This window comes from Xyrauchen texanus, chromosome 11 (assembly GCF_025860055.1).
Source record: "Xyrauchen texanus isolate HMW12.3.18 chromosome 11, RBS_HiC_50CHRs, whole genome shotgun sequence".
Lineage (NCBI taxonomy): Eukaryota > Metazoa > Chordata > Actinopteri > Cypriniformes > Catostomidae > Xyrauchen > Xyrauchen texanus.
The window spans coordinates 11,544,408-11,568,295 of NC_068286.1; the positions used below are offsets into that span (position 1 = coordinate 11,544,408).

The 23,888-nt window shown below is 36.8% G+C and overlaps 1 protein-coding gene across 1 annotated transcript in view; it reads right to left on the reverse strand.

Moving 5' to 3' along the window:
* The window catches only part of evi5l (ecotropic viral integration site 5 like), a 46,629-nt gene that overhangs the window by 19,827 nt on the left and 2,914 nt on the right, over positions 1 to 23,888 (reverse strand). Inside the window, exons 2-19 of the mRNA XM_052138226.1 lie at positions 21,310 to 21,708; positions 20,337 to 20,526; positions 19,699 to 19,923; positions 18,718 to 18,792; positions 18,450 to 18,575; positions 17,983 to 18,126; positions 17,449 to 17,538; positions 16,017 to 16,114; positions 15,867 to 15,927; positions 15,591 to 15,644; positions 15,050 to 15,082; positions 14,321 to 14,461; positions 9,830 to 9,946; positions 8,976 to 9,116; positions 6,917 to 7,078; positions 6,258 to 6,404; positions 5,919 to 6,014; positions 5,704 to 5,799 (exon numbers count right to left, since the gene is read on the reverse strand). Coding sequence (XP_051994186.1) covers positions 5,704 to 5,799; positions 5,919 to 6,014; positions 6,258 to 6,404; positions 6,917 to 7,078; positions 8,976 to 9,116; positions 9,830 to 9,946; positions 14,321 to 14,461; positions 15,050 to 15,082; positions 15,591 to 15,644; positions 15,867 to 15,927; positions 16,017 to 16,114; positions 17,449 to 17,538; positions 17,983 to 18,126; positions 18,450 to 18,575; positions 18,718 to 18,792; positions 19,699 to 19,923; positions 20,337 to 20,526; positions 21,310 to 21,551 — 2,238 coding nt within the window. The 5' untranslated portion in view covers positions 21,552 to 21,708. The remainder of the gene's footprint in view (positions 1 to 5,703; positions 5,800 to 5,918; positions 6,015 to 6,257; positions 6,405 to 6,916; positions 7,079 to 8,975; positions 9,117 to 9,829; positions 9,947 to 14,320; positions 14,462 to 15,049; positions 15,083 to 15,590; positions 15,645 to 15,866; positions 15,928 to 16,016; positions 16,115 to 17,448; positions 17,539 to 17,982; positions 18,127 to 18,449; positions 18,576 to 18,717; positions 18,793 to 19,698; positions 19,924 to 20,336; positions 20,527 to 21,309; positions 21,709 to 23,888) is intronic.

A 23,888-nucleotide genomic window follows, 5' to 3' on the forward strand; every position in this document is an offset into this window, starting at 1 on the left:
ACTATAATGTGCTTTTCTGTGTATAGAGAAATTGTTTTCTGACTTAAAAATATAAATTAAAATGATTTGAAATCATGAGAATAAGTCACCACCGACAGCATTCAAAGGCAAAAAATAAAAACTTCTGATATAATTACGGGACACAAGAGAACTAGCACGGGAGCAATAACATGCAGTATTTTCACACAGTTTAATTTAAATGTATTATATATATATATATATATATATATATATATATATATATTTATTTATGTTTAGCAGGGAAATAAATTTAAAGTGTAAATTATGCTTACTCCAGGGATGCTTGTGCAATAGGGTTTGATGGGTTTTAAAGTTTGCATAGGGATATTTCACCCCAAAATAAAATATTCTCTCATCATTTACTCACCCCATGACATCCCAGATGTGTATGACTTTCTTTCTTCTGCAGAACACAAACTATGATTTTTCGAAGAAAATTTCACCTCTGTTGGTCCATACTCTTATCCATACCAATATTCTTACATACTGAACATTACTGCACAATTGCACTTTACCCTGCACTATATATATATATATATATATATAACCAGTCAAACTGTTGCTGCTACTCTACATCTGTCACAATGCACTACTTCATATCATATGCATAATTTGTACATATAGTATATTATTATCTTTCCCCTATTTTATTGTGCATTTTATTGTTTTTTTAAATAGGTATTTTTTAAAAGTTTTTTTAAATTGTGGTTTTACTTCTAATCTATCCTTTTCTATATACAGTGTATATATATATATATATATATATATATATATATATATATAAATACACTCACCTAAAGGATTATTAGGAACATCTGTTCAATTCCTCATTAATGCAATTATCTAATCAACCAATCACATGGCAGTTGCTTCAATGCATTTAGGGGTGTGGTCCTGGTCAAGACAATCTCCTGAACTCCAAACTGAATGTCAGAACGGGAAAGAAAGGTGATTTAAGCAATTTTGAGCGTGGCATGGTTGTTGGTGCCAGATGGGGCGGTCTGAGTATTTCACAAACTGCTCAGTTACTGGGATTTGAATGTCAAACAGAATGTCAAACAGGTTTGGAATGACATGAGGGTGAGTAAAACATGACATCATATTCATCTTTGTGTTAGTATTCCTTTAAATTGTTCAACAGTGATGTAACAAATGTTTTTGATTCGTTTTGCCGCCTAAAATAACATATTTATGGACTCTAAGATAGCGCTACTGAACATGACCTGATTTTGTGGCTGAATTTGAGCACATGTAAAACGCTGATGTAAAACCTGTCCTTTGAAAGCGCCCACAGTGCATCTCGACTCAGTGATTACAGTAACCATGAAACTGGAGCAAATACACTTCACATTTGTATGTAAACACTGACACAAGCAAAGAAATCGAGCAAGAGGAAACGTGAGTGATGATAACAAAATCAAAAATGAAAAGAGGGATGAAAATGACGAGATGAGAGATTCGGAACAGAGTGATACGCAAACAGAGAGGTGAAAGGGAGAGAAATAAACACGAGAGAAAGAGAATGTCAACACACTCTCACACCCCCCTGTCACGAAAGGTTTCTCTACAAATGAGCAAGATCATCGGAAGAGGTGCATGAGAATGAGCTGTGACTGTGTGCATGGGTAAGCACCACAGCATCAAACCATCAAAGCCATCTGTGTGTGTAAGTGCATATGGGGTGGAATGGGGAAAAAGATTTTCATGTGGCTTTTTTGTGGTAAGGGAGGGTCCCAAATGCCAAGAAAGAAACTGCGATGCCACTTTAAAACCTAGTAGCCAGGCAACCGCTGTGTGTACTATAAACATTGTGGCAAAGTGCAGACCGGAGGACTGTTAAATCTGTTTATGTTAAGTTAAAAACACTCTTAAACTGAAGTGTGTAACTTCTGTTTAAAAATACTTTTGGTAGCACTTTCTATGAATTATAATTATAATACATTAGAATACTTACATATTCATAGTTATACCTTCGAGTATAATGTATGACAACACCAGCAACATCTAATTTTATCTGCAGAAGTTATAATGTATTATATACAGTATATTTGTAATATGTATAATAGCTTTAAGTACAGTGACAAAAGCAGTGTCTTCTTATAAAAATGCATTAAATATGAATTTAAGTGGTTATAAGACATTACAACTCATGTTGGAAATTATATATACATTATACATGCACAAAACACAAAATAACACCCATTTAATGTACATTTTGAGATATTACGAATTGTTTATACATTGTTTATCAATATATCAGAAACTCTCTCTCAAGAAAGAAATATGTATGATGATCACACATGTAGCCAATATTTTTGGGTGTAAGAATAAATAATAATAATAATAATAATAATAATAATATCAAACTGATTCTATATTGGACTCCATTCAATAAACTTCAATGTTTGTGAATCTTATTTGGAGACTCATTTTATAAAGAACTTCCATTGTATAATTTTGACTTGCAATGTATATTGTATGTTATGGCGGTTTATAAAAAGATATTGCTTTTATAAATTTACTGAAATCAGGCAAAGATTACTTATAATATGATCATGTCATAAGATTAAGATTCAACTTTATTGTCATTGTGCAGAGTACAGGTACAGAGCCAATGAAATGCAGTTGTTTTCGCATATCCCAATTAAGCTGGGGTCAGAGCGAAGGGTCAGCCATGAAACAGCGCCCCTGGAGCAGATAGGGTCAAGGGCCTCGCACAAGGGCCCAACACTGGTATCTTGGCAGTGCTGGGGCTTGAACCCCCGACCTTTCGGTCAGTAACCCAGAGCCTTAACCTTAAAATTGGATGTTGCTTGTGTCAGGTGTAGTCAAGACCAGACCCCCTAAGACCCAGACCTGACCCCTCGAGACCCAGACACAGACCAAGACCTGACCTCTCGAGACCCAGATCCAGACCAAGACCTGACCACTCGAGATCCAGACCTAGACTCGACCCCTCGAGAGCCAGATCCAGACCAACACCTGACCCCTCGAGACCCAGGTCCAGACCAAGATCTGACCCCTCGAGACCCAGACACAGACCTGACCTCTCGAGACCCAGATCCAGACCAAGACCTGACTACTTGAGATCCAGACCAAGACCTGACCCCTCGAGACCCAGACACAGACCTGACCTCTTGAGACCCAGATCCAGACCAAGACCTGACCTCTCGAGACCCAGATCCAGACCAAGACCTGACTACTTGAGACCCAGACCAAGAACTGACCCCTCGAGGCCCAGACCAACACCTGACCCCTCGAGACCCAGATCCAGACCAATACCTGACCCCTCGAGACACAGATCCAGACCAAGACCAACTAAATCCCCAAGACCCAGACCAAGACCTGTAGGTCTAAGAATCTGGCTGTAAATTTTAATGATCCAAGATGCTAAATTTATATTTAAAAATCAGTGTTTTGGAATGCAAATTTGAATCATAATTTGAACTCATAAATGAACTCTCAATAAACAGATGGCTGCTTCACATATAACATTCATTACCAAATACTTCCTTGCTAATCAAAGATAAACAGAGGGATGGAAACTTAATTGAAAAATTGTTGGAAAATGAAACAACTAAAACAACTATGCATTAACAGAATGTTCTTTGCTGACAATAACCCTAACCATATCTGATAGAAATAAAGACAAATGCTGACGTAACATGCTAAAAGCCCTATTTGAAAAGAACTGTTTGAAAGAATTGTTTCACGAAAATGAGCTGGACTTCCCAAAACCAAGGGTAACAAGAATTGTGTTTCATATGCATTATTAATATAACAAAATAACAATGTTTATTTTTAAAAATCACAGACATGTTTGTTGAGTTTATGAATGCAACGGCCAATCAGAAGCGCTTAAATTTAAGCCACCGGTGCAAACGAAATCTGCTCACCAATCAACTAATTCAGGAACACAGTTCTAAGCGTATTTGGAATGTGTAGCTACATAAATAATACGCCGTGCAATACATTTATATTAATCAATATTATTAATAGTGATTTCAATATCAAGTGAAATAATCTTAAATTTTATTTAAGTCATAATCGTGCAGCCCAACTCATAAGAATACCGGTCACTCCTGCTTACAACTCCGCAACGTAGCAAGTGAGTGAAGTCATGGTCTCTACATGGCAGGTTTAACCATAAATCACTAATGATTTTATTACTTTTATTTTAAAATGACTTTCACATAGCACATTTCCATATGTGCACATCACCGTCGTACCTCGGCTGGAACTAATTATTTGACATATAAATCACAATAATGGTGACAACCAAAGACAACATATTAAGTATAAGATGAGCTCTGAATAATCATAAATAAAATGACAAATAACTGCAAAAAATGCCCAGTGCTCCCAACGGCCATTTTGACCATGTTTGAGCCCCAGACCAAGCCACTGAGTAACGAGACCCAGGCTCAGAGCACGTTTATATGAAGAGGTGTATACTTCGTTGGGGGTGACGTTCCACTGTCACATGAAACCTACTCCACTGGTTTAGTGGCAAATTCCATTGTGAAAATGTGCCTCATATAGTGTGACAATATGCCCCACTTTTAGGGCATATTCAATTAACTGTATCTTTGCTCCTTTGTAAAAAAAAAAAGTGAAAAATGTATTTAAAAAATAAACCTTCTCTGAGAAATATTAACTGGATATTAATGATTGCACAAGAAAAAATCTTTATCCATCACTCTGAGTTGTAAAATTTCTGTCATGGTCAATTTTTATTTGTCATACACATGTTTTAAAAAAAAACATTTAAAGTACATTCATGGGCATAGCATCCATTATAACTGCATATACATGAAAAGTGTTAGGCTTAAATTATATATTAAAAATGAGCATGTCTGGTGAAAACAAGGGGTTCTTGGGTGAAAGTTCTACCTGTCAATCAACTGCTGCACCAAAGCAAGATTTTCATACTTTGCCAGTTATGTGCAGCTTTTAAAGGAAATAAATGTCCAATCAGAATGTTTGAAAATGCACATAGAAACAAGCACAATTTCACTAAATGTTTTCAGTGTGTCTGATATCACAATCAAGTGTCGCAAATGAGAAGCACACATCTTTGAACCACTCCCCTAAAATAACTGACAATTCTGCTCTGAGCATGTTGTTTGCGCTTAGATTAAACGATGCACTGCTTTTTTTCACGCTTTCATTTTGTTATTATACTTTTTTGCGCTTAATTATTATAAAGTCTCACACTAGTCATACTGTAACCCACTAATGTAATGACTGATGTATGCAGTCATTAATTCAGAGAGCCTCTCCTCAAAATCTGAACACAATTGGCCAAAAGAGAAGCATATTAGCAGGTGTTAATTGTGATGGCACATTTGAATAAATATCTTAATACTACCAGGCAGTATGGCACATGCACACAGTGGGAGTGTGTGTGAGAGAAAATATTTGCATTTGATTTCTTAGCATAGCATTTGATATCCATCAACATTAAAAAAATTTTTGAGTGGAGGTTCTTTTAATATGCAATTTTAACAAGGCGAGACTGGGTTTGTGTAGTAAGTACTTTTTACTTTAAGCATTGTGGGTTGCACATGGTATGCATATTTTTTTTTGATCATAGATTACCATGCAAGTGCAAAGATTGTGACAGATAGCAGCTGCATTTGCGAACTAATGCTTGCATGTGTTTGTTTGTGATAGCCTCACCTCATTCTTGAGTTCAGTGATCTGCTGTCTCAGTTGAGTTATATACTGTCTGGAGTCTGAGTGATTCAGCTGGCCTTGGATCAGCCCTTCCTCTTTCTGGAGGCAATACACACACACACACACACACACACACACACACACACACACACACAATTATACTGACTAATACATACCCATGAATCATATAACAGAAAAACCATGCATGCACCCCTCACCTGTATTTCTAGCTCGGCTATCTTCTGCCGCAGTTCAGCTATAGCTGCCATGCTGTCAGCTTCTCTTAGTCGCACTGCCATAACCTCTTCTTTGCTCTAAAAGAGAGAGACAGCAGAGAGAAATCAATGACATTTTCTTAAAAAAAATTTTTTTAATTATTATAATATTAATAAAAAAGTATTCACAAATAAAACATTCATACAAATCTATCCATCCATCCATTCTCATATTGATGTAAACTTGGTTGCAGTTCAACTATGTCTGTTTACTCTATACCTAATTGGCAATTATTCATTTATTTACCCATCCTGTATTGCCTTACTGTGAATGTACTGTACCTTGCAGTCAAACTCAGCCTGCTTTCTCTTCATTTCACTAAGTTGGCTCTGTAGCGTTTTGTTGTGAGAAAGAGCGTTTTGAAGCCTCTCCTGCAGGGAGGCGCTGTCCTGCTCATGCCGACCAACTAGCTTACAATTGATCTGGTTCTATGGAAACAGGTGGAAATGAGTCAATATATAGTCTTATATGCATTTGTTTCCTTATACTGTTCATTGTTTACTTAATCAACACTATACAGTGTAATGTGGTATGTAATATTAACCACCAATTGTAAGCAAGTTATTCTTTAATTGTGCTTTAGAGCTTCTTCAAGGCCTAACACAATATTTTGTTTCATAAGTGCTCTCAACCCCATTTAAATAATAATTACGGTAATACACAAGGTGCAAGGTCATACAAAAATATCTGCGTTTTTGGCAATGCTGTCAGGAAACACTACTTAAAATATGTTGAGAGGTGAGTCATAAGGCAATTCACTTGTGTAATATCAGGACTATTAGCATTGTTTTCATTACACAACCTAGATGGTTTGCATGGAATTTTTCGGCAAGTCATTAAGAATACAGTTATCACTTTGTGTCTAGGGAGCAGTTGCTATGTGTATACTGGTCGTTATTGTTACATTATTTGTACACTGTATGGAAGCTTTAGTCCTAACCTGGCTGTCCAGCTGCAGATTTTTAAGTTTGACCTCTTTGAGTTCAGCCTGTGTTTGAGCCTCTCGCAGTCTCAAACTCATTAGTTTATCCTGCAACTCATTTAATGCATTCTTCTTAGGAGACTCTTTCCAATGGCCTCCTCCTCCACGAGATGTATGATTCTGTGATAAAGAATTAGAGTAGATTTAAAGGAATAGTTCACCCAAAAATGAAACTTCTCACATCATTTACTCCCCCTCATGCCATTCCAGATGTGCATGACTTACTTTCTTCTACTGAACACAAAAAGTTTTTTTGAGGAATTTATCAGCTCTGTAGTTCCATGTGAATGGTGACCAAAGCTTTCAAGCTTCAAAGAGGACATAAAGGCAGCATAAAATTAATCACTACGACTCCAATGGTTTAATCCATATCTTCAGAAGCGATATAATAGGTGTGGGTGAGAAACTGATCAAAATGTGAGTTCTTTTTTCCTGTAACTTCTCCTCCAGCACAGTAGGTGGCGATATGCACAAATAATGAGAATTGCCAAAAACACTTACTTCAGATTTAACAACTGGAGTCATATGGATTACTTTTATGCAGCTTTATGTGCTTTTTGGACCTTCTCATTTCTGGTCACCATTCACTTGCATTGTAAAGGATCTACTGAGCGGAGATATTCTTATAAGAAGAAGAAAGTCATACACATCTGAGATTACATGAGGGTGAGTAAATGATGAGAAAATTTCCATTTTTGTGTGAACTATCCCTTTAAGGAGCAGCAGAGGGTCCAACAAAGTATCATGCCATGCAAGAGAATGCTTCCTTATTTTGGATTTCTTACTTTTCTAAGAATTTCAAACCAATCAATAAATGTAAATGAGTTGACAATGAGTAGTTTAAAGGGGGTTGTGTAGAGTTGTACAGATACAGATCAGTACAGCTGTGTAGAGTTCAGTTGAGTTGTGTGTAGAGATCAGGTGTTGTATGCAGAGATAAGTGGGATTGTGCAGAATTCTGTAGAATTGTGATGAGATCAGCAGAGCTGTGTAGAGTTTAGCAAAGTTAGCAGACTTGTATCTAGAGTTCAGTAGACTTGTGCAGAGATCAGTAGGGTTGTGTAGAGACCAGTATGATTGTGCAGAATTCAGTTGGATTGTGTTGAGATTTGTAGAGTTGTGTACTGTAGAGTTGTGTAACGATCAGCAGAGTAACGACTGAATAAAGATTAGGTGGGCTGTGTAAAGATTAGTAAATTTGAGTTGTGTAGCAATCAATAGTGTTGTATGTAGTGTCCACTAGGGTTGTGCAGAGTTAAGTAGAGTTCAGTAGAGTTGTGCAGAGATCATTAGGGTTGTGGAGAATTCAGAAGAATTGTGTTGAGGTTGGTAGATTTGTGTAGAGATAAGTGTGGTTGTGTAGAATTTAGCAGAGTATGTACAGTTTAGTATTGTTGTGCAGAATTCAGTACGATTGTGCTCAGATATGTAAAACTGTGCAGTTTAGTCATTGAGTAGAGTTCAGTAGAGTTGTGCAGAGATAAGTCAAGTTGTGTAGAGATCAGTAAAGTTATGTAGTTCAATAGATCTATATGTAGAGTTCAGAAGGGTTGTATAGTGTTTAGTAGAGCTGTATGTAGAGTTCTGAAGGGCTGTGTAGAGTTGAGTATAGCTGTATGTAGAGTTCAAAAGAGTTATGTGGGAGTCAACAGGGTTGTGTAGAGATCAGCAGAGCTGTGTAGAGATCGGATGTTGTATGTAGAGTTTAGTGGGGTTATGCAGAGGTCAATAGGGCTGTGTAGAGATTAGCAAAATTGTACAGAGATCAGTACGGTTGTCCAGAATTCATTAAGATTGTTTTGAGATCTGTGGAGTCATGAAGAGTTCAGGAGAGTTGTGTAGAATTCAGTATAGGGTTATGTAGATATTAGCAGATTTGTGTAAAAGTTGAATGTTGAGCTAATTAGGTTTTGAAGAGTTCAGTAGGGTTGAATAGAGATCAAAAGTTGTCTGTAGAGTTTAGTAGAGCTATGTGGAGTTCAGTGGAGGTATGTAAAGATCAGTAGAGTTGCTGCACCTGCCAGCAGTGGTTAAGGTCAGTAACGGCCTCTTGCATCTCTCTGAAGGACCGGAGTGTCTCCTGCTCTCTCAGTTTCACCAGCTTCAACTCCTCCTGAAGTTGAGCTACATTAATTTCATCAGGCAGAGAGCTGCTCCTCTACAATATACAGACATTATTTAATTAATGCACCCAAACACAACACAAATAAACAGAAGAACATTCACCTTTACTCAACTAAAGTTGAAGCTCCATTTTAAAATGTAGCCAGCCACAACAGTATGCAGACAAATTCTGATAAGTGGCATCATCGCATGTATCATTTGCAGTTAAGGATTTCCTAGAATGCACTGGGAAAGGTCAGCAGAAATTTTCATCCAACATGGTTTTATAGAGTAAAGGAAATTGTTAAGTTTAACTAACTATACTTCATTCAGCTATGAAAAGTACAGATAAAGGAAGCCTTAGAAAGTGGCTACCTAAATACAGTGCATCCGGAATGTATTCACAGTGCTTCACTTTTTCCACATTTGGTTATGTTAAAATATTTCAAACAAACTTCTTTCACGTTGTCATTATGGGGCACTGTTTGTAGAATTTTGAGGAAAATAATGAATTTAATCAATTTTGGAATGAGGAAAATGTGGAAAATGTGAATATCTTCCGGATGCACTGTATGCGTGATGCTTTTTTATCCCTTAAATCCTATCACTCGCCCTAAAATCCTCAACCCTTGCATGCATTTTCAGATTTCATTGAGACATTATTTAGCATGCTTATTAGATTTTTTATGTGGACCGTTGGCTGGTCCCCACAATGTAGGTGATTTGAGGTTTTACTATGATTGTCAGTGAAACCTGACCCATACATACCTTCTCCAGATCCAGCACTTTGTCCTGCATTTCTTTCAGTCCACCGAGTAGTTCGGCCTCCTGCAGCCGAGACTGTTCCAACTGAGTCTGCAGCCCGCTCACAAACTCCTCCGTATACTACAGATAAAGATAGAGAAAATGTGAAAGTATTAAAACACTGTTGCCTGCACAGTGGGCAAGAATGACTGCCATAACATCACATTCCCTTTGTGAGAACATTGTAAAGAGGCTAAATTTTGTGCAAGCAGTTATCATCCAGACCGCTAATGAAACGTGGTACATATTACTTTCCTCAGCACTGGCAGTGATGGACTGGATGGTCCAATCGCAGTTGTTAGTCATTCCAGGAAAGAGCATTTTATTTAATCATTTTCTAGACATCGCAGGGGCATCTCATGTAGCTACTGATGCTTGTAAATAACAGATTTAAACAAGAACAGATGTCCCTCGTAAAACATAAAACGTCTTAAAATTGTAATGCAGCCCAATGGAGAATTCAGCTTTTCAGGCCGATAAACACCTCCTCGAGGAAGATCATAGGCCACACTTATTAGCCAACAGCAATTGCTGTTCAATGGTTTAAACCAGCAAGATTTCAGTTACCAGCCCAGATCTGAAACGACTAAGCTACATCACACATATATTGTAAAATAACATAACAAACATTCTGTAAATGTCTACTCAGAGCGATGGTGATTCTGGGAATTTTTTTTTTTTGTTAGTTTGAATGTTATCTATCACTGCTGTGGCAGTGCTGATGTGAGTGTGCTACTGTTGTCTACTTCGTGTATATACTGTGGCCTACCAGAGGGGGCTGTGGCCTGGCCTGGAGACTTGTGTGAATGCTGGTTCCCACGGACTAAAAACTTCTCTTTTCTTACCTCCCTCCAACCTTTCCATTCACTTCATTATACCCATTTTACTCAGATGTTTAGATCATGGAGAGTCTCACTCACTTTATCTCTGTGTGCACGAAGAGTGCTAGCTGATTGACTGGACTCTTAGCAAGAAACAGGATAGAATGTGGCACACTGGAAACTAACCTTACACAAGAGAAAACAAGCACTGCCTAACATTTAGGATGGCTTATATTATGAGATGCAATTAAACGTGTGTGTGTGTGTGTGTGTGTGTGTGTGTGTGTGTGTGTGTGTGTGTGTGTGTGTGTGTGTGTGTGTGTGTGTGTGTGTGTGTGTGTGTGTGTGTGTGTGTGTGTGTGTGTGTGTGTGTATTTATCACTTTGTGGGGACCAAATGTCCTCATAAGGATAGTAAAACCCGAAATTTTTGACCTTGTGGGGACATTTTGTCAGTCCCCATGAGGAAAACAGCTTATAAATCATACTAAATTATGTTTTTTGAAAATGTAAATTGCAGAAAGTTTTCTGTGAGGGTTAGGTTTAGGAGTAGGGTTAGGTTTAGGGGATAGAATATAAAGTTTGTACAGTATAAAAACCATTATGTCTATGGAAAGTCCCCATAAAAGTGTGTGTGTGTGTGTGTGTGTGTGTGTGTGTGTGTGTGTGTGTGTAATGCGGGCTGTGGATCCACAAAACGTACACCTCTACACATGTAACATGTCATGTCATGTCAACCACAGTCAGCCCCTTTGCTCAAGGTAATTAAACAGATTTAGATAAGATAAGTGTTCTAAATTTTCACTTTAAAACACACACACACACACACACACACACACACACACACACACACAGATGTAATCTTTACAAAACATATATAATATTAATCTATATAGTCTCTAACCTATAAGCCTCAAAACACATTGGATATCTGTGGATCTCTTCATTTAATCCTAAAAATAATCAGACTATTTTATGATTTATAATAAATTAAATCTTCTGCTGAACACAAAAGAGTTTTAGAAGAATATCTCAGCTCTGTTGGTCCTTCCAATGCAAGTGAATGGTGGCCAGAATTTTGAAGGCCCAAAAGGCAGTTTAAAAGTAACCCATAAGACTCCAGTGGTTAAATCCATATCTTCTGAAGTGATATGATAGGTGTGGTTGAGAAACAGATCAATATTTAAGTCCCTTTTTAACTGTAAAACTTTCACTTCCTGCTTCTGTGGAAGTGACTTTCACTATTACATTCAGCCACCTACTGGTTGGGGCTGGCCAAAGGTGGCGATTTATAGTTAAAAATAATTAAATATTGATCTGTTTCACACCCACACCTATTATATTGCTTCAGAAGATATGACCACTGGAGTCATATGGATTCATTTTACATTGACATTACATTTATGTATTTGGCAGATGCTTTTATCCAAAGCGACTTACAGTGCAATTATTACAGGGACAATCCCCCCCAGAGCAACATGGAGTTAAGTGCCTTGCTCAAGGACACAATGGTGGTGGCCGTGGGGTTAGAACCTGTGACCTTCTGATTACCAGCCCTGTGATTTGGCCACTACACCACCACCACTCACATGCCTCTTTTATGCCTCTTTTGTTATAGAGCTGAGATATTCTTCTAAAAATCTTAATTTGTGTTCAGCAGAAGAAAGTAAGTCAAACACATCTGGGATGGCATGAGGGTGAGTAAATGATGAGAGGATTTTAATTTTTGGGTGAACTATCCCTTTAAGAACTATCCCCTGCAATATTTGTAGGTCACTAATTAAATGTAATCAAATTGTAACATTAGCTATGTTTCCATATATATATATATACATAAATAACTTTAACGTGCAGATCTATAAGATATTTTACAAAAGAGTCAATAAACCTGATCTTTCACACAGTTCAAGATCAGATTAAAAATATTTGTCCTACAAACTCTATGAAGGCTTTGGATTTTCTAGACAAAGTTATTTCAGAATGACCAGAGCAACATTTCAGATGCGATGATTGGTCCGCTGGTTCGTCCATGTCAAGTAATTGAGTCAAAATACTTTTTTTTCTATCTGACTGAATATTGCACCCCACTATATATTAGGGGGGAAAGCGGTTAAGGCTCTGGGTTACTGACCGAAAGGTCGGGGGTTCAGGCCCCAGCACCGCCAAGATACCACTGTTGGGCCCTTGAGCAAGGCCCTTGACCCTATCTGCTCCAGTGGCGCTGTTTCATGGCTGACCCTGCGCTCTGACCCCAGCTAGTTGGGATATGCAAAAACAACTGCATTTCATTGGCTCTGTACGTGTACACTGCAAAATGACAATAAAGTTGAATCTTAATCTTAATTATATTCAAATATTTTGTTTTTTAAATGTTTATACGTTTCCGTTTTCAAGTATTATTATGGGTGCAGTAGTGTGCATGCTTTTGTGTGTGTCTATGTCTGCACATATGTACTGTGCACTGTACTGTAGTTTTGTTGACCTCAGCGCTGCTTTACGATGGTGATCAGTTATGGTATAGAATGGCACAGGAAAATCTAAATGACCAGAGAGTGTTGCTGTGAGTGTGAAAAATGTCATGCTCACAGCTCTCACTCAGCATGACACACACAACACCCCAACATCTTCTCACACACGCCATTCACCCATTCACACCTACGCAAAAAAGAAATACCCTGTCTGCTAGATGTCAATAGTTAAGTATCCATTCTTATAACTTGTGAGGGTGAGACACGAATTTGAAATCGAATAATGTGTATGAAGTCAACTTAGAACTGTAAAGAAAATTTTAAATAAGTAACTAGTCATTTTCATACATCTTACCAGAAAACTATCTCTGACCTGTCAATGACCCAGTTCGCTTGTAGACTGTGTAGTTCAGGGTAATTGTGTTGTGGGAAAGCAGTTCTTTTGACTAAAAAAAAACCCTGTGTACAGTGAAAGGCCATGTGTTCACTGAAAATAATGAGCTATGATTAAAGTCAACATGACAGTGTGTTCACAACCCATTTTACTTTTGAAATGTGATGTATTTCTGAGTGAAACCGGATATTAAAAAAAAAAGTGCAGAACTTGATTACATCCATTGATTATTTCATGAAAGGGCAAGGTAACAATAGTCAAAAAGGAAAGTCGTTTAAGAGGTTGAGCAAGTTATTACAATTTAGAGAAAGATTATGATGGCAAACATTTCCATTCTTTGGAATATTGTGCAACCCACAATAATATGTCTATTAAGACAAGTAAATGTACAGATTTCATGTTGACTCAATTAAATAGCATGTGACTGAGCTTAATTGTCATTACATAACATTGTTGCTGTACAAAAAAGGGAAACTTTCTAGATATCTAGATCTACAGTAAATCTCTCTCTCTCCCTGTCTATATATACAGTATATATATATATATATACGTATATATATATATATATATATATATATACGTATATATATATATATATATATATATATATATATATATATATATATATATATATATATATATATATATATATATATATATATATAAAAATATGTGTGTGTTTCTGTTCAGTTGGCCAAAAAAATAAATAAATATTAAATCAGGGAAAATTAGTGGATTCACTCTGTCAAAAACTGATTCTAAATAACTGTTACCTTGTGTTGCTGAAGTTCTCGGATATTGTCCTGTGCCTTCTTCAGACTCTCACTGGTATTATGACACTGTTGCCGAACCACTGCAAGTTCACGCTTAACTACGTAGTTCTCTTCGGCCTCCTGAGCTCGTGTCACCTGACCCTGAGAGAACAGAGGTTGAGTGAGGAGAAATCTTAGGATTCTTTTTTTTAACTTAAGGTTAAGTGGAGGTTAAGTATGCCATTCCAGTAAAAGTTATGAGAGGGACTACATGCAACGACACCTCTGGGTCATTAAATCAAGCGGGGAAAATCTGATTAAATTCAAGAATCAAAAGAATACCAGTGAATTTGACAAATTTCATGAAAATCTAAAAACGCCAACGGACCTAACACAGAACCTTGATGCACACCTATTTTCCACATCCCACATGCAATGGTAAGAGCACTGCAGAGTGCAGAGTGTCAGGGTTAACCTTCATTTGGAGTGCCTCTGGGACAATATTCCAGCCATATAGACAAATGTGCTGTCAAGGCAGTTTTGGGAAACAGCTTACACCAACAGAAAAACAACATGTTTTCATGCAACAGGCCCAACTGAAGTGAGAACTGAGGAGGTGGAGGAGGAGGAGGCAGTGCAGGGCCAGAAGAATAGTGGATTAAGGGAGAAATTGTGGAAGGATGAAGAGGGTAAGCCATGAGAGGAAAGGAAGGAAGGGGTTAGTGAGCAGTTGGTTTGACATTACTGTACCTGAATCAACCTGTCTGCTAATGCAGCACTCTCCTACAACACCATGAGAGAAGAGGAGAAACACGGAAAAATAAAATATAAAGAGGAACGGGAAAGGGACAGAAAGAAATGAGAAAAGGAAAGGAAACAAAGGACAAGCAAAAAGAGAGACATTGAAAAACATAGATACACATGAAGAGAAGTAGTTAGGCAGGATAAGGATAGTGAAAAAGGATCGGAACAGTATTAAAAAGGCATTTTGGAAGTATAACGGAATGGGAATTCAGATAATATTGTGGGTAAGTAATTTCAACAGAGGAAGGCAAAAAAATAAGAAAAGACAATACTTCCAAAGACACTAATGATAAGATAACAACACAAAGATAACACTACAAAACTTTACTATCAGGAAAAATGCAAAGGTAGTACAGCTGAGCCTCTGCTTAGATATGCTCTAAAAGTTCACATGAATCACATCATCAGATATTTACAGTTAACATAAATTGATCGAGGCCAAATTTGGTTAATGCAAACAGGCCATATGAGTTAGAAGCCATCTCACTTTCTCCAGGGTTTCAATCCTCTGTTTCAGTAGTCTGTTTTCTGTACGTAGTCTCTGTTAAAATTTAAGACAAAAAACAAAACAAAAAGGATATTCTCAGTTCAAATTCAATCTTCTTCAGAATTAAAGGTTTAAAATAAAATAAAATAAATATAAAGTGGTGCAGAAACTACACACGTCACCTTTAAATATAGAACGCACACTAAATCTAGCTAAAGATATTAAAACAATATTTGTGCTATTTTATTTTCTCTGAACACATTTTAGACTTTAGACCTTAATCTCAATCTGTTCCTCCATCTCTTTGTTCTTGATGGTGGTATACTCCTTTTCTAGTCTGTGAGTGAGAACGCAACAATTTAATACAGACCAAAGTAAATTATTTCATTAAATTTCATTATATTTTTATACTTTCAAATCACTCACTTTTTCATTCTCTTGGGAATGTACTTGACCTGATAGGCCCGTAGGATGAGTTTATCTGGGCAGCTGTCAAACTGATGAGGAATCGCCTTCTGAAAGTGCTGTGAAATGTTATAAAAATAAAAAAAAGGGATAAACTTGTAAAATGACAACCTTATGTACTCCATTATGCTGAATTACACTATATTTCTATATTACTCTATGTAGCTATATTTTTTGGGGAGTGGTGAGGTGTACTTAAAAAAAAAAAAAAAAAGAAAACTATTGCGGAATACCTGAAGAGTCAGATCAAAAGATCACTACATGAAAAAATGATGTCCTAAAAACTAGACGCAAGGACATTTTTAAGGAGTTGTTTACCCAAAAATTTAAATTCTGTCATAATTTACCCTTGTGTCGTTCCAAACCTGTATGACTTTCTTATGAGGAAAAAAGTATCATAAATGTAGTCCATGTGTAGTTCAACATATTCCAAGTCTCAAATGACTCACATTTCAGTTTGTTTCTTACCAAAACCTACTGTATGCCTTCAGAAGACTTGGAATATGACAATCAAGTCACATGGTCTACTTTATGGTAGTTTTTGGTACTTTCTTAAGCTTTAAAATGTGTCAATAAGAAAGGAATAGTTCACCCAAAAATCATTATTCTCTCATCATTTATTTCCCTTATGTTGTCTCAAACTCATATGACTAATTCATTCCGTAGACCACAAATGAAGATATTTTAAATGGAATAAAATATCTTGCAATAAAGCTGATTCTGATATGATATCTGTTTATCCATACAATACAAGTGAATGCTGACCAAATTCTGTGAAAAAATGAAAATAGTGAAAACAGTAAAAACGTTGTTACATTTTGGTCTGTTCTCACTCAAAACCAATTTGTTCGCTTCAGAAGACATTGATTAAACCACAGGAGCCTTATGGAACCTTATGCATCCTTTATGTCATTTCTGGAGCTCAAAATTGTATCACCATTCACTTGCATTGTATGGACAAACAGACATCATATCTCAGTTAAAATATCTTTCTTTATGTTCCACGGAAGAAAGAAAGTCATACAAGTTTAAGATGATGAAAGGGTGAGTAAATGAGAAAATTCTCATTTTTGGGTGAACTGTTCCTTTAACTGCCACTATATTGAATGTCGGAATGACAATTGAAAGACAGACTGGGATATTCATTCATTTCTTTCTATGTTCTGTATAAGAAAGAAAGTCATGTGGGTTTGGAACGATATAAGGGTGAGTAAAATATGACTTCAGTTTTCATTTATGTGTGAACATTTTCTTTAAGTGTTACTTTTGTTTTATGTATCAATGCAGATAGCAGAGCATTAATTGTAGAGAGTAGTTGCAAGTGAGAAGATAGTAAGGTAAGAAGAGAGAGTGTTGTTTACTGTGTGATAAAAGGGGATTTTTTTCTCCTAACCTGTGACATTCCCTCCATGTCTAGCTGTATGAGGTCTGTCTGGTTGTATTGCAGTATTGCTATCCCAACTCGGAATATAATCTCCAAACCCTGAGAAATGGCACACGGTTTATTACATAAATACTGACAAAAACATGCACATCCTCTAAATTATTTTTGTCTAGAATACATTTCTTACAAGCACCTTGATACACTCACTGTGAAACACTGAAAACACACATCCAACACATTCACACAGATTAACCATGCTGTCTACATTGGGACTTTCCATTGCTCTTAAACCATTTGTGACATTATGAATGTGACTATATAAAGTTAATGGCCATATTTAAGTCTCTCTCCTCTCTCTCTCTCTCTCTCTCTCTCTCTCTCTCTCTCTCTCTCTCTCTCTCTCTATATATATATATATATATATATATATATATATATTTCAAAAAAAGAGGGTTTTCAGATTTTGCTAACTTCCAGAGTCATTTTATATTAAAAAGTATAGCTAGGACAGAAGCACACACAGAAAGTCTCTCTTGTCCATACCTCATACATAAAGATGTCAAATATACGTGTAGCTATTGGTAGGGGCAGGAAAGTGAGGAAGAGTGTAAGGAACCAGGATGAAGCGTACATAGAAGTGTGGAAACTCTGAGAACGGAAATGAATGTTCAATTCGGGCAACTGCTCCTAATGGGGACGGAGAACAGAAGAGATACCAGTGAAACAACTGTCCAGTGACAGAAAAATGGAAACTTTGCCACTGACACAACTCCAGAATATCAACTACTATAAATCTGCTGCCTCCTTGTGGACCAACATTGTATACCTCCACAGTGCATTTGAAAAATGTAATAACATAATAGAAGAAATATAAGTATTAGAAAAAAGAACAATGAGAATAAAGTAATCGTAATTTTATATCTCTATACAATCTTAACAGCATATGTTAGACATTATTTTAAATACAACATTTAAAGTTAGCTTTGATACAAGTCATTTGTTTCTCTTACCTGTAGCAAGTGTTCAAACTGGTAGATGCACAGACCGAGTTCAGCCATACTGGGTTTAAACAGCTCTCTAAGCCTGTACTCCTGCATTAGTCTAACAAACACACAGAAAGCCTCCTCCTCCGGCATCTAAACACACATAATGAATGAGACACTGTGTTAAAGCAAAACTTGGGAAACAGGGAAACAATAGTCTTGGCTCACAGACATCCCTTTACATGTATTTCATTAAGCATCTTCAGCTCATTACAGCAAAGCAGAAGAAGCAAACCTGCATCAGTAGTAATCCTACGATGAAGGCACTGCCCTGACAATAACCAACCTCCCGATCCACCAGAGAATATGCCTAGGAGACCAACACACATTCACATGTTAAGATACAAATGATAAAGTTTACATTTTAAATACAATTTTAGAGGATTCATATTAAAGTTAACAATATAAATAAACAGGCCGTTGTTTAAATATGTCTTTAAAGCAATAATTCACCAAAACATGAAAATTCTTTCATCAATCACTCACCCTCATGCCATCCCAGATGTGTATGACTTTCTTTCTTCTGTTGAACACAAATGAAGATTTTTGGAAGAATATTTCAGCTCTGTAGGTTAATACAATGCAAGTGAGTGGGTGCCAAAAAGTTTATGCTCCAAAAAGCACATAAAGGCATCATAAAAATAATCCATATGATTCCAGTGTTTTAATCCATATCTTCAGAAGTGATATAATAGGTGTGGGTGAGAAACAAATCAAAAGTCCTTGTTTTTTGTTGCTTGAAATTCTTCTCCTTGCCCAGTAGATGGTGATATGCATGAAGAATGCAAATCACCAAAAACACAAGAAGAAGAATGTGAAAGTGATCTGTTTCTCACCTACACCTCTCATATGACTTCTGAAGATATTGATTTAACCACTGGAGTCATATGGATTACTTTTAAGCTGATTTATGTGATTTTGTAGCTTAAAAATGTTGGCACCCATTCACTTACATTGGATGGACCAAAAGTGCTGAGAAATCCTTCTAAAAATCTCCATTTGATTTCAGCTGATGAAAGAAAGTATTACATATTTGGGATGGCATAAGGGTGAGTAAATCATGAGAGAATTTTCATTTTTGGGAGAACAATTCCTTTAAGATCAAGTAGTAGGTTTTGTTTATTTATAAAATTACTTTTTGTTCAGATCTTGTTTTTATCTTTTTGATCTTAAGTAGTAATCATTTACTTGTCACTCCCCTTTCTCAACGTCTTACCTTCATGACGTTAAACAGAACTTCCTGCCCCAGGCTGTCCTGGCCTTTGAAGAAGTCGTGTTCTGGGTACGTGCGGGCAATGTCTCTGCGTATAAGTTTCTCACATGGAGATGACATTTTTAAGAGTTCAGAATACTGATTCTTCACAGGCATGTCAGTGGCATTACATAACAATTGCCAAACGATTGCTCTGAAATGATGAGGAATGCCTTTCCTAATTAGCTCCTGCGAAATAAGTGAAACATAAAAAAGAAAAAGAGATGAATATATTGTTTCAGATTGTTTTCTGTCTTTGAAACTTGTATCATGTGACAAAAGGGGCTTAAAGGGATAGTTCACCCAAAAATGTAAATTCTGAAATCATAAACTCACCTCATGTTGTACAAAATCTGTAGGAATTTCTTCATTCCAAGGAACACAAAAGTACTGACAGCATTAGTCACAATTCAGTTTCATTGCATTTTCTTTCCATACAATGAAAGTGAATGTTACCAAGACTATTTTGCTGAACATCTCCTTTTGTGTTTCATCGAAGAAGAAGAAAACAAAAAACTGACAGCATTTTTATTTATGGGTGTGGGTGAACTATTCCTATAACATGACACATAGGCTATGATCATTCAGGATCACTAAATAACCTTCAAAAGTTTGTCCTTTTTTCGTCTCCACTCGTCCCACTCATTGACGATGCGTCCCCACAGGATCCAGGTGTCCTCTTCCAGATGGGACAGGTTAGAGGATGCAGATGAGCTTGACACCAAAGAGGACCCACTATTTCTCCGAGATCCACTCATTGAACGCATGGACTTAGAATCTGCCTCTAACAACCTGCATGCAAACAAAACACTGAGATTAACTGATATTACGGTCCCTAAATTTTTTTTATATATATATATATATGCTATACTTAAACGTATCACCCATTTAATCATCCGCCAATCAAACCTGATTAGTCTGATTTGAGCACACTCATTAAAGTTCTATATACAGCATGGCAACTGTTGATATTGTGGTTGCCAGGTAACCACCACAAATTATTAATATTGAAAGCCTTTTACATATCAGCTGTTACAGGAAGAGGAGAATAACTGCTCTGAGTTTCACACTATGGCACTCACAGGTCAAATGATAAACCACGAACAGCCCTCTTAAGCACGCACAGAGAAGCCTTTGCAAGACTCTGGAAACATAAGAGTAAAGTCTTTCATGTACATGAAAGAGAACACACATATACACATGGTGTGTGCACTGATTTGATGTTGTGGACCCTCGCTCTTCAATATTTTCTTGTATAAGGTTGTCAAATTAAAATCTGAAATTCAAATATCCACTGAAGATAAGATAAATATGCACATTCGAATTCTAAAACTGTGCATTCAAATTTTGGATGTGTGCCAAGCACTGACGATTAGGGATGGGCATTTCGAGTAATTCTGTGGTACTTGAAATGTAAAATTTTAATTGGCCGCACAAGAGGACAAAATAATAGCATACTGGTTTGAAACGACATGACAGAGAATAAATAAAGGCACAATATTCATTTTTGTGTGAACTATTCCTTTAACCGATATCAATGCCACACTGTTTGCGTGCATGTAGCTCTTGTTCTACCTGTTTTGTTCCTCCAGTTTAGCCAGAAGCTCAAGCTCATCTGGACTAAGGTTTTCTGAGTCAGCTGGGGAAACTGCCGGGGCTGAGAGTGCGGTATCGTGGGAACTGGAGTCTGGACTGAGCACTGGACTGCCAACAAAAGTTGAGTCAGTTTCCAACCCTGGAGGAGATGAGAGGTCCTCCAGTTGAACAGAACCCACCACCCCTCCCTCTCTCTCTGGACTGCTGCTAGGGCTTGACATGGCTGAGGAATCCAGGCCAAAGTTGAGGAGCCCTGGCCAAGAAATATCAAGCTGAAAGGTAGGAAGTGGGAGGATGCTGGAGGGGTCTCACAAGGTTGATGCTGTAGACATAAACAGGCCTCCTTGATGATGGAGTGTGTATCAGGCCTGGGCTAGTCTGTGGAAATCAGAGAAGAACTATAAGAGCAGACATTCATATACAACATGTCAATCAATAATGTCAATCAATAATATCAATAGTTTCACAATAGTACCCACCCACATTTTCAGCCGTATTGGTGCCCATTCATTTTTTTCATAGGGACTTCATGAAAAAAGTTCTAAGCCTTGAATCAAACCAACCAGCTTTGAGGTGAATCACAACAGTATAAGTTTTGATTTGACAAGTATTTGAAAATCAGACAAAAAAATGAAACAAAAAAAGGTGCTAGACTGTGTACTTGACATCTTTCATGAGGGCATAAACTACAGACCCATAAAGCATTGCAAATGATGAAAGCAAATTAAAAATGATGGAAAAATATAAAACTATTGATATAAAGTTGTTGACTATATCTATAAAACAATACATTTTAATTTTATTATATCAATATTGTGATATATACAAATATAAATGTAGTTTGAGAGTCAAGGGAGACTCTTTTGCTGCAGTTTGTTGATCTTTTTTTAAAGCAACACGGGTTGTGCAGTTCTTAACCAGGAATTCTGCTTTTAAATAAAAATGTTAAGGAAAGACGAAGAAATAAAATGGACTGAATGACTCAGCAGAAGCTTGTCGATTAACAATTTTGGAGCTCATAGGTGTCACTACGCATTATTTAGGAGGGCTTCAGCCCCCCTAAAATTCATCTGATATTTAAATAATGTTAAAGTCTCTTAGTAGACACACTGATTTGAATAAAGTATAATTAGACTTGTTTCGATCATGAACATCTCTGTGCTTTATCAATGGTTTAATGACTCAAAACACATAAAAGATGTTCATTTGTAGCCACCTACTGGCGTAAAAGTGTGATATACAAAAATGCTTACTAAACGAATAAGTGAAATCCGAACTAATCTAATATATATATATATATATATATATATATATATATATATTACACATACACACACTGGCCACTATATTAGGTACACCTGTACATACCTGTACAATTATCAAATCAGCAAATCGTGTGAGCAACGAAAATGTATAAAATAATTATCACTGCTATGCTGATGACACCCAGATTTATACATCCACAAGTTGATGAAACACATGCCATCAGCTCATTAACTGCCTGTATCAATGATGTAAACATTTGGTTAAACAGTAATTTCCTCAAATTCAATGCTGAAAAAAGAAATACAAACACATAAGAAATATTGACATTTGTGTCAATATTGATGGAAATCTGAACAAACCCTCTAAAACCATTAAGAATCTGGGAATCACTTTTGATCCATCTCTTACTTTTGAAGCCCACATCAGAACATCACTAAAACTGCTTTCTTCCATCCATGTCACATAGCACAACTTCTCAGTTTGAAGGATGCAGAATCACTAGTTCACATTATGACTACTGTAACGGCCTCTTTACTGGCCTACCAGCTAAAACTATTGCCCGATTATAATACATCCAAAACTCTGCAGCTAGAGTCCTCACTAACACCAAGCATTCTGCACACATTACTCCCATCTTGTTTAGTCTTCACTGGCTGCCTGTCTCATGTCGCATTAAGTTTAAAATTCTTCTCCTGACATACAAAGCTCTGAGTGATCTGGCACCTCATTATATATGTGATCTGCTGCATCCATACACACCAGCACGCACTCTTCGTTCTTCTGATTCCAAATTGTTGTCTATTCCTAGATTTCGTCTATACACTTTTGGTGGGAGATCCTTCAGTGTAGTTGCATCTAAAGTGTGGTACTACCTCAGAGCCTCTGTGAAATCTCCTCTATTTCCATCTTTAAATCTCAGCTTAAAACACATCTTTTCTCAGTGCATTATCGGTCTATTATGGATTGAGGTTTTATTTCCCCCTTTGTAATTGAGATTGTAACCTCTGTTGAAATGTATTTTAATGTATATTGTCCTGTTAAATGTATACGGAGTGTAAAGTCTCCTTGAGCTTATATAATAAAATATATTATATATTATGGGTCAGGAGCTTCAGTTAATGTTCACATCAACAATAGTAATGGGGAAAATGTGATACCAGGGATTTAGACATTGGCATGATTGTTGATGACAGACAGGCTGGTTTGAGTATTTCTGTAACTGCTCATTTCCTGGGATTATCAAGCACAACAGTCCCTAGAGTGTAAGAGAATGTTGCGAAAAACAAAAAACA